Source organism: Condylostylus longicornis, unplaced genomic scaffold, assembly GCF_029603195.1.
Source record: "Condylostylus longicornis isolate FDR11 unplaced genomic scaffold, ASM2960319v2 ptg000020l, whole genome shotgun sequence".
NCBI classification, from domain to species: Eukaryota; Metazoa; Arthropoda; class Insecta; order Diptera; family Dolichopodidae; genus Condylostylus; species Condylostylus longicornis.
In genome coordinates, this window is record NW_026577989.1 from 508,249 (window position 1) to 518,056 (window position 9,808).

The following is a 9,808-nucleotide window of genomic DNA, read 5'->3' on the forward strand; positions in this document are numbered from 1 at the left end:
ATATTAAACACTTTAATATTTTCTGCTGGTACAGAAGCTATCATACTTCAATATATATATCTACATATGTATGTATATAATATAAAATAATACATACATTTATATAACACTGTATAACTGTTATAACAATAGCATTTATATACTATATTTATTTTTGGGGGGGGGGGGGGGGGGGGGGGGGGGGAACAAAATTTAGTTTATTATTTTTTTCTTTTTATATTATGTTTAAATGTGTACAGTTGTACATACATTCAATGTATGTATGTATGTATGTATTCCAAAAAAAATAAAATAAAAGAAATGAGAAAATACCATACTAAGCCTGATACACAATACTGTTGCACAATATTCCTTAAAAATGTAAGTAGGTAACAAAAAAAAAGAGAAAAGAATAAGAAAACAAATCAAAAATTCAACAAAATAAAAATATTTGAATAATAACAGTAAAGGACAAAAAATTTCAGTTTCTTTATTTATTTTCTTATATGCCAATTTATCTCTTATAAATATACCAGTTATATTTAAAAATTGCAATAATTTTGCATTATGGAACGTAAGAATTTCGCAGTGTATTTTTTTTGGTTCGTTGTCCGCCACATAATTTTATAATTAAATATTCTTCAAAGACCTTAAAATATTCCGGAGCTCATCAACTCTCATCCGTCCTCTGATTTTGAGAGTATAAGTTCCGTTCTATTATAGTCTGAATTTAATTTAAACCTTGTCAAATATTTTCAAATTGTTAATGTCAAAAATTCTCGGGACATATGTATTGGGTTCTCACTATAAATGATTAGATATTTTTTTGGAATAATTGTAACATCACATTGTGTCAGAAATGTAGAAATTTATTTTTTGCTTGAAAATCTATTGAAAATCACCCGTCAAAATTTTATAAACCTCATACTTATTTTTTTTTATAAAATATAGATATACAATCTATTTATTTACATACATAGCGCATTATGTATATATATATATACGGTATGTGTAGAATAATAATATTATTCTCAACATCAGCAATATTGAGAGAAAAAAAATAACAAAAAAGAAAAATAAAAAATCAACAAAAATAATAAGAAAACAGGGAAAAGAAAAGAGTCTGACGTCTGTAAGAGTAAAACTGAAAAATAATAAAAAAAAATAAAATGAAAAATAAGAGAAAAGAAGGAAAGGAAAAAAAAAAAAACAGGAATCAGGACATAAGAATACCACGATGGTTATAATTTTCTTGTTTCCACATTTTTATGCGATTTTTCTTTGTTTTTTGATTTGTTTTTCTTCATTTTTTTTCCTCTCTTTTTTTTTTAATGTGTGGCAAAAAAAATATGAAGTGAGAAGTTTTTTTTATTCAAAATGTATTAAAAAAAAATTTTTACTTGAATATTTTTTAAGTGTTTTTTTAATAATTGTAAGCCATTCTTGTGTCACTTACGAATTGTGAGATTAAAAACTAAAAAATTTCAAACCAAAAACTTCTATAACTAAGATTCTTTACTTTCGAAATTAATTTCGAAAAGTACCTAACTTATTTAATTGAATACCATGCTGTTGATTGGTTGGTTGGTTATTGGAGCTTGTGCAGCAGGTCTACCACACCCCAATTAGCACAATTGTGTTGTTTTGTCACCCAGCTCTTTTAAGGAATCTATCCGAATCTCTGATGCCAATCTTTGATATCTGTTCCAGTCCCGCCACATCCGCTCTGGTTAACGTGACTAGTCTAGGCCCGCCCAGAGGTGGATCAAATATTATAGTTCTAATTTTGCTTAAGACATATTCAAATTATAAATTAAAAATGATGCAACATTCACATAGAATCCCAAAATAATATTTTTTAAATATTATAATATATGAAACTTAAGTAAATTTTAATATAAATTTTTTTAATTCGGCAAATAATGTAATTGTTTCACTCTACTTGCCAAAATAAAATGCTAATTAATTTTTGTTTGAAAAAATAAGCTGGAACTTATGAAAGAAATTTTTAAGTTATAAGAATCCTAAGGCTCATAATATAAAAGAGCCCTAAGACTCATAATATAAAAGAGTCCTAACGCTCATAATAGAACTGTGGAATAAGAGATGTGTGTTTAAAATTTTCATGTTAAAATTAACGTGTGTTGTATAACAGCTTAGTATAATAGGCTTCATTTGAACAGGTGTTTAAATTTTTGTTACCAATTTTCTTCTCAGAAACAAAATACGGTTGGAGTGAGTGAAAAAAAGACGAATAAATCCGAAGGCAGGCGATTCTATTAATTCAATTCAAAAGCAAAAAAATTATTAATATTTTTAAAATGGAATGATTTTTATATTTTTTTAACTTGTTGTAAATTTATTTACCAATTTTTTTGAATTCAATTGACTTTGGTTTATTAAATTTCAATCACACAGATCACATAGATTTTTAAAACAAAGATTTTGTCGATCTCTGTACTAAATTTATTCCCAATATCTTAGAATTTTTAGTATTTTTCCAATTAAAATCTATACATTTTTTTTCTTTAAATTTTTAAAACGAAAGAATTGAAAAATTAAAGAAAATTTCTTTTACTTGATTAATAATTCAAACTTTAAACTAGCAAGCTAAAATACAATTTCTCTTATTTTTCTTTCAATATATAAAAGAAGGACAAACGGTCAGATGAAAGCGGACAGATTGAGGACATAAAATAACTAAAGCACAAACAAAACAAAAAAATAAAATAAATTTTTACCAACAATAACCATTCTACATGCTGCTTTTACTATAGCAGAAGAAAAAAAAAAGAGAGAAATTGTGAAATACTTCTAGGATTTTATATAGTAGTTATGATGCCAACCACTTTATATTGGCCCATCATAACATTGCAGGGTTCAGGATATGCTTTTTTTTTTTTGCTTTTTTATTGTTTTATAGTTCAACATTTTTGTTTTATTTTCGGTTTTTGTTTTTCTTTTCTATATAAACGACAACAACAATGATTATGATAAAAAAAAAAACAAAAAAAGAGAGAAAAAAAAAGAAACTTGGATATTTGCAAATATAAATGATCCTTTTATAATATACAAATATAGATATCGCACCCTTAAAACTAGACTGTACCACATATGAAATGTTGCAAATGTGGAGCAATGGTAACCTATAGATGTGCGATGTTATATTAGATTTAGTGATAACAGTTTGGTCTCAAAATCTCGATTAAGTATGTGACCCCAATTACATTTGTTTTTACTTGTAATCTGGATCAGATTTCGATTCCGACGATAATGCATTTAAAGCAGTAGTTTTTTAAATTTTAAATTGAAAAAAGCGACTATAGGAATTGAAAAATCCAGAAATTTCGACTTTGACACTGTTTACTTGGTACTCGCTTTTTGACTTTGATTCTCATTTTTCGACTTTCACTTCCCGACTTTTCGAAATTATTTCCGATTTATTTCCGAATTTTCGAATATGACTCTTCGGATCGTTAACTTCAACTCTTCAACACCAGCTCTTCAATTTCGACCCCGATTCTGGGATACTAAAAAAAATAAATCGTTCCAAATTGAGCTTTATTATTTAATTTCGCACAGAACATACCAGACTCTAAATTAAAAAATCTCGAACATTCAAAATTGGAAAAAGATATTTTAGTGATGTTTTAAAGCTACGATTTATCGTGTGTATGTATATTTAAATATATATATATATGTATATGTACGTAATAATATGTTTATGCATATTATTATATCTTATACATATATCTAACATACTTATATTTTAAAATATTCATAATATATTTGTATTTGTATAACAGGATAACAATATTCATATATCTACATGTACATATATATTAGAGAAGGCAATAATAGTAGCAACAGCAAATAAGGGGAAAAAAAAGAAAGGGCAGCAAATTGACTATGTATGGATTGATGGGTTCATTCGTGAGGGTTGATGGGTGGAATAACATAATATTTGTTTTCATTATTTTATTTTATTTTTTCTTTTTTTATGGCTTTCTGTTATTTTTTCTTTTTATTTTATGATTTTTACCATTTTCTCGTCATACATTTTTTGACAACGTTCCTATTATAAATAAATGTACATTTGTATATTGATATAAATGCTTGTACATTTAGTATAACAGATATATTATGTATATAACTGCATATATATATGACAGCATATCTTTCTAAATAAAAAAAAAGAAAGAGAGGAAACTGAAAATAAACATTAAAAGAATGAATGAGACAAAGATATCTTAAATGTAAAAAGCAAAAAAGAGATGGAAATATAAAAATAGTTAAAAGAAAGAAAAAGAAATAGGTACAAAACAAAACAAAAAAACAGAAAAAAAACGAAAAGAAAATAAAATGAAAGGGACGAAAAATAAAGAATTGATAAAATAAATATATGCATGGCTCGTTATCAAAAAGAGAGAGCAAGAATAATAAAAAATGAAAAGAGTGAAAGAGATAGAAAGAAATTGAAATTATTTTCCTTTTTATTTTATGTTTTTTTTTTTTTACTATTTCTGTTTTGGTTCGTTTTTTTTTTTATTTACGTTAAAATTCGTGGCAAATGTTATGAGGAAAGAGGAGAATGGTGGGAGCTTTGAATGTGAAAATTTTCTCTTTAAGGATTTAAAAAGACGAAAAATACCTTAAAAATTTAATGTTTAAAAAAAAAAAAAAAATTTTATATTTTGTTTTCTTTGTATTTTCCAATATCTTCTTGCTCCTGTAAAAAATTCGGACGATGAAAATTTTTGTTTATTTTAAAGAAGTGTAAAAAGAAAATTTTTTGATTCTTTGTATAGTTTCCAAGAAGGATTTAGTTTGTCATACATAAGTACATATATGGATGTATGTATATGTGCCTATATACTGAATTTTTCTTTACCTTCTCTCCTTTCAACATAAATGTTTCAGTTTCTTTTTTTTTTTTTTGCTAAAAATATTTTCTATAAATATCAAAAGAAAAATATTTGAATTCAATAACTTAGCAACAAGTATATTTATACTTAAAAATTGAAATATACTGGTACAAAGGAAAATTAAAAGAACGTTTTGCTATTTTGTACACTTATTAGTAAAGATGAATTGAGGAAATCACACCTATAACTAGAATACATACATCTATACATTTCCACGCATAAATAGATTTTATTAAACAAATTTGTTTGTTAAGAAAATGATTTTTTAATTATTCACTTAAGATTATTTTTAAATACTAAATACTAAATCAATAAAAAATACTAAATTTGTAGCTTTAAATAAATTTCTTCACTTAATTACATACATATTTGTATTAAATATGAGGAATTCTAATAAGTGTCATTTGTTTTCTGAACCACGAACAGAAATTAATTTAAATAAGACACCACAAAGTAAAATTTAAGTTTCACTATCATTCTTAATGGTGTGGTTTTTCTATATAGATTTTTTCAAATTCTAACCGACGTTTTCTATTTTTCAAATATACAACAGGTTTCTTCTTGGCAATACACTCTCTGAGTCCGACGTCTAATAAACATCTTCTAACATTTCTCGCAGACACATCTAAATTGAAATCTTTTTTCATTTGTTGCTGAATCTTAATTGAAGTAAGAAAAGAATCTTTTTTATTTAAACGTACCATGGCTCTATCTTCATTGACCGTTGTTTTTGTTATCTAAGCTTTTTAATTTTTACACATCGCAAATAGCGTTTTGTACAAAACAACGAGATCTTTTTACCACAGTCGAAATTTTTTTAAACACACTCATAAATTAATTGGCTTTTATCTGGAGTGCAGTGTTTTCCTCTCCAAAGTTTCATGCTTTATTAATAGTTTCACAGTATTTTTAAGCAATATTTATTTATTTTTAATATTGAAGCTCTAAAATTCCAAAAACTTATTAATTGCAACATTTACTTTGAAAAATTATTAAAATAATAGCTACTTTTAAAATGTGTCTTATTTAAATGCCCGCAGTATAACTGAAGCACTATATTTAAGGTGTCTACTATATCGAAAACAAAAACTCCCATTATAATAATTGCTTTTGAAATTCTAAGTGAGGAAGGCAGTATGTTTCAAAATATTAATATTATGTAGGGTGTTTTATTTAGCTGGCCACCAGTATATATATATAATCGAAATTTGATCATTTTAATCCTATATACCAGGAAAAAAGAGCTCACATACAGCCAATGTTGCAAAAATCCTATTTTTGATAAAAATAGGATTTTTGCAACATTGGCTTTTTTGATTTTTGATAAAAATATAGTTTAGCTCCTTCATTTTTTCAACGTATGTTTAATATAAGTGAGCCTTAAATCATTGTGATAAATTTTAGTTTCTTGAAATTTAATTACATACCATATTCTTGTAATGCCTTCATTTTGCTTACCTATATTTTCAGTTTAAATCTTCCAAAAATGGAAAGTGGTTGTCTGGATTAATATTTAAGTTCTAATATTGAAAAATAGATTTGATAGTCCTGTACAATTTTATTTAATTCGCGATAAAGATCTCCCATCAAATTTGATACTGTTTAAACATCAAAAATATGATGACAAACCGTTCTAAGACAAATGTATTGTCATCAGCCCATAAACTAGTATGAGTAACTTGTATATTACAACAATCTGAACTACGAAATCTTCCATATTCAATAAAAAAGCTTGTGAAAAATTTATTAATTTTTAAAATTACTTTAAAATTACATTTTTTATTTTGTTTCCTTCTAATTAATTAATAATTTTATTGACAATTAATAAAAAATTTGTACCATTTTGTTTTTGAATTTTTTAAACAAAAGCTAAAAAGTAATTAAACAACAAAAACTTTAATAATCGAGAATTTATTTTATAGTTTTTTTTTTATCTACTAAATTTTTATTTAAAATTTTAAATTATTCTGTAATTAATTTTAAATTTTTTTTTCCTATCTTTTCAGGTGAGTTTTAAATCAATTTTTTAATGTGAATTAACTATAAGTAAGTAAAAGTCATTAAAATTTTTAATTTCTTTTATTGAAATGCATAATAAAATTGTAATTATATTCTAAATTCTATATTTTGAATAGCTCGCATTGTTTTGTGTTGTTAAACATTTTATAATCTATTAGAATAATCTCAAAATGATTTTACAAAGTATGAGATTATTTTGCCTTAACCACGGTTTTTCATCTTTAATGCTTTGTAATATTTTCTAAATGTGTATAGAGGAAATATTTTTTCTCAGTGTGTCAGAAATCAAATATTTGAAAATTTGTTCATTATATTTCATTTTTGATTTGAGGAACTGGAGTATGAACACCTAAATTTGCAATTGACTAATGAATAATCTGCATATTAGTATCGGACATCGATGAAAATAAATTTTTATATATACCAACTTACACGCATTTGTATATACCCGCAATTAGTTAAGTAGGTAAGATCAATAATCTCTGATAACCGTCGGAATGATTAGTTCTATTGGAGTACGAATGACAGTAATAACTTTCATAGTAGTGCTCAGAGACTCAGGCTCGTTCACTAAATATGATTCTGTATAATTTTATTGTTATAATTTGAATAGCTTTTGAGAGATCTGAATATTATTTGAGAGCAAGTTAAAATTGTATATGCAAATAAGTTGAATTCACACCATACGCATCAAGTTTAAATAAAATTTTGGAATTTGATACATACAACTATGTATGTATACACTTAAGTAAATCAAATGTAGACATGTCAATATCTCAGACTAATAGCGGAGTTACGTTAAACTTACATGATATGAACATTGGTAATAAAGGTAACAATTTGTCTGGATTTCAACCTTATCATCTTGTAATTTAAAAAATATTTTGAATTTTTAATGCACATAAAATAATTAGTCAGAAATTATTGTCATTAATATTTATAAATGGCGATTCTCATAAATAATATTAGCAGTCGAACAATTAAAATCTGTCTAAAAAAAAAATGTCAATATTTCAAAAATAATTAAATGGAGAAAAAAAAACTATAATTAAATAAAAAAAAAAATAACAAATTATTCAATGTAATCAAAAGAAAGAGTGAGAAAATCTTTTCAACTTTTAGTTCTGTTATTATACGACACAACATTTATATGTCATATACGACACATTTGAGACCGACATTTTTATAATAGGAACATTGCGGGTAATTATTTTTAATTTCTAGACTACCAGACTATAATATTACATTTTGATTATTTATTCTAATTTATTATTTATAAAAAAAAAGCAAGAAAATAGCAAAAAAAAAAAGTCCAACTAATTATAGACGTTTTAGTGAAGCGTAAATTTTTTTCTATAATACACAAAGCATTTTTTGTTTTTTTATTTAGCGCTTTTCGTTTTTACTTGATTTAGTGACATGAAACTTATGTTAAAATTTATATTTATATTATTTAAAGTAATTTACGTATTCATATGTACATATATATGTGTGTGTACATATAGCCTTCGAATATACGATATATGTAAATGTTATACACATTAATTTTTTTTTTTGAATTTAAACAGTAGTGGTGTTGAGTAACAGGGTGTTAGAAAAAAATTCAATCATATTTTATTAAGTACTTAATACTTGGCATATGGGTATAATTCGGCGCCGAATTACGCTTGCAGCGTTCGTGTTTTCGTGAATCACGCGGAAGTTTAGTTAGTCAGAAAAATCGCATTAAATCAAAAACTACTTCGTTTTCATGAACGGAACAAAAGAAAAAATGCAAATTGTTGCAAATCAAAATACGTATTTTTACGTGACCCGCGCTCCTACTACAGACTACAAAAAACGTAAAAATACGTTGCCCGCATGAAAAGTGTTAATTATGTTAAACAAATTTATATAATGTCGTAACTCGAAATGTCGTATTAGAAGATATCGTATCTCGAGGACTTATTGTATGTAGCCAACTGCTGGAATGAATGTGCGCCAACTATTTCTATACTACCATTCTATATATACTGGTCTAGTTAAAAGTGTTACCCTCTTAGTTGCTAGTGTCGTATGCCTTTAATGAAAGAGAACCAGTAATAATTAATTTTTTAATTATTATTTCTTTGTTTTTTTTTTCTGAGTAGAGTCACTTTTAAAATCAATTTCATCAAATATGAACCCATATGATTAAAATGCACTCGTGTGTACTTAACAAAATTATTCTATTTTCAAACTAAATTTTAATTAAACAAATAAATTTTCAGTTTATAAAGTGTTACACCCTGTAAAAATCTAAGGAAAGAAGAAAAAAAAAGCAAATAAAAGTACAAATCTTTTGCACACTATTCAAAAAGTGTCTCTTAACAACACATACACGCCACCTACTTTTGAACTAATCTAAACATTTTTTTTTTTTAAATGTAAGTTTTTTTATTGTTATTATTTTTTTTTTATTTTTTATTGTTGCTGCTATTATAAATATATTATGTACTTTGTGATTGATTGAATTAGGTCATCGGAAGAAAATTTGTCAAATGGTGTAGAGACATTTTTTATTTTTTCATTTTATTATTATTTTTTGTATATATATTTTAGTTTTTATTTTATATGTAATTGTTATTATTTTTGTAGGGCTTAAAAATACAAAATATTATACTTTTAAAAACAAGGAATATTAATGTTAATAACTTAAGGGATAAAAAAACAGGATAAGGTCGATAATAGTAACATAATAGTTTCTTTGTATAATTCAATTGGTTTCAAAGAAATTACTCTCAAACAAAAATTTTGATACCTCTCTGTTATTAACATTTAAAGTAAATGTAGTTGTCCAGAGCTTTTCAAAACTACATACATGGAAGTACAAACAGAAACAAGGCCCTCAGTCTCCGGCACAACGA

General features: G+C 25.3%; 1 protein-coding gene across 2 annotated transcripts in view; it reads left to right on the top strand.

Annotated features, from left to right (window-relative positions):
• Window positions 1-7,063, top strand: part of LOC129606618 (S-antigen protein-like) — a 71,120-nt gene extending 64,057 nt beyond the window's left edge. For both annotated transcript variants that reach the window (XM_055517026.1, XM_055517027.1), the window contains exon 3: window positions 6,911-7,063. In XM_055517026.1, coding sequence (XP_055373001.1) covers window positions 6,911-6,914 — 4 coding nt within the window. In that variant the 3' untranslated portion in view covers window positions 6,915-7,063. The remainder of the gene's footprint in view (window positions 1-6,910) is intronic.
• The last annotated feature ends 2,745 nt before the right edge of the window (window positions 7,064-9,808 follow it).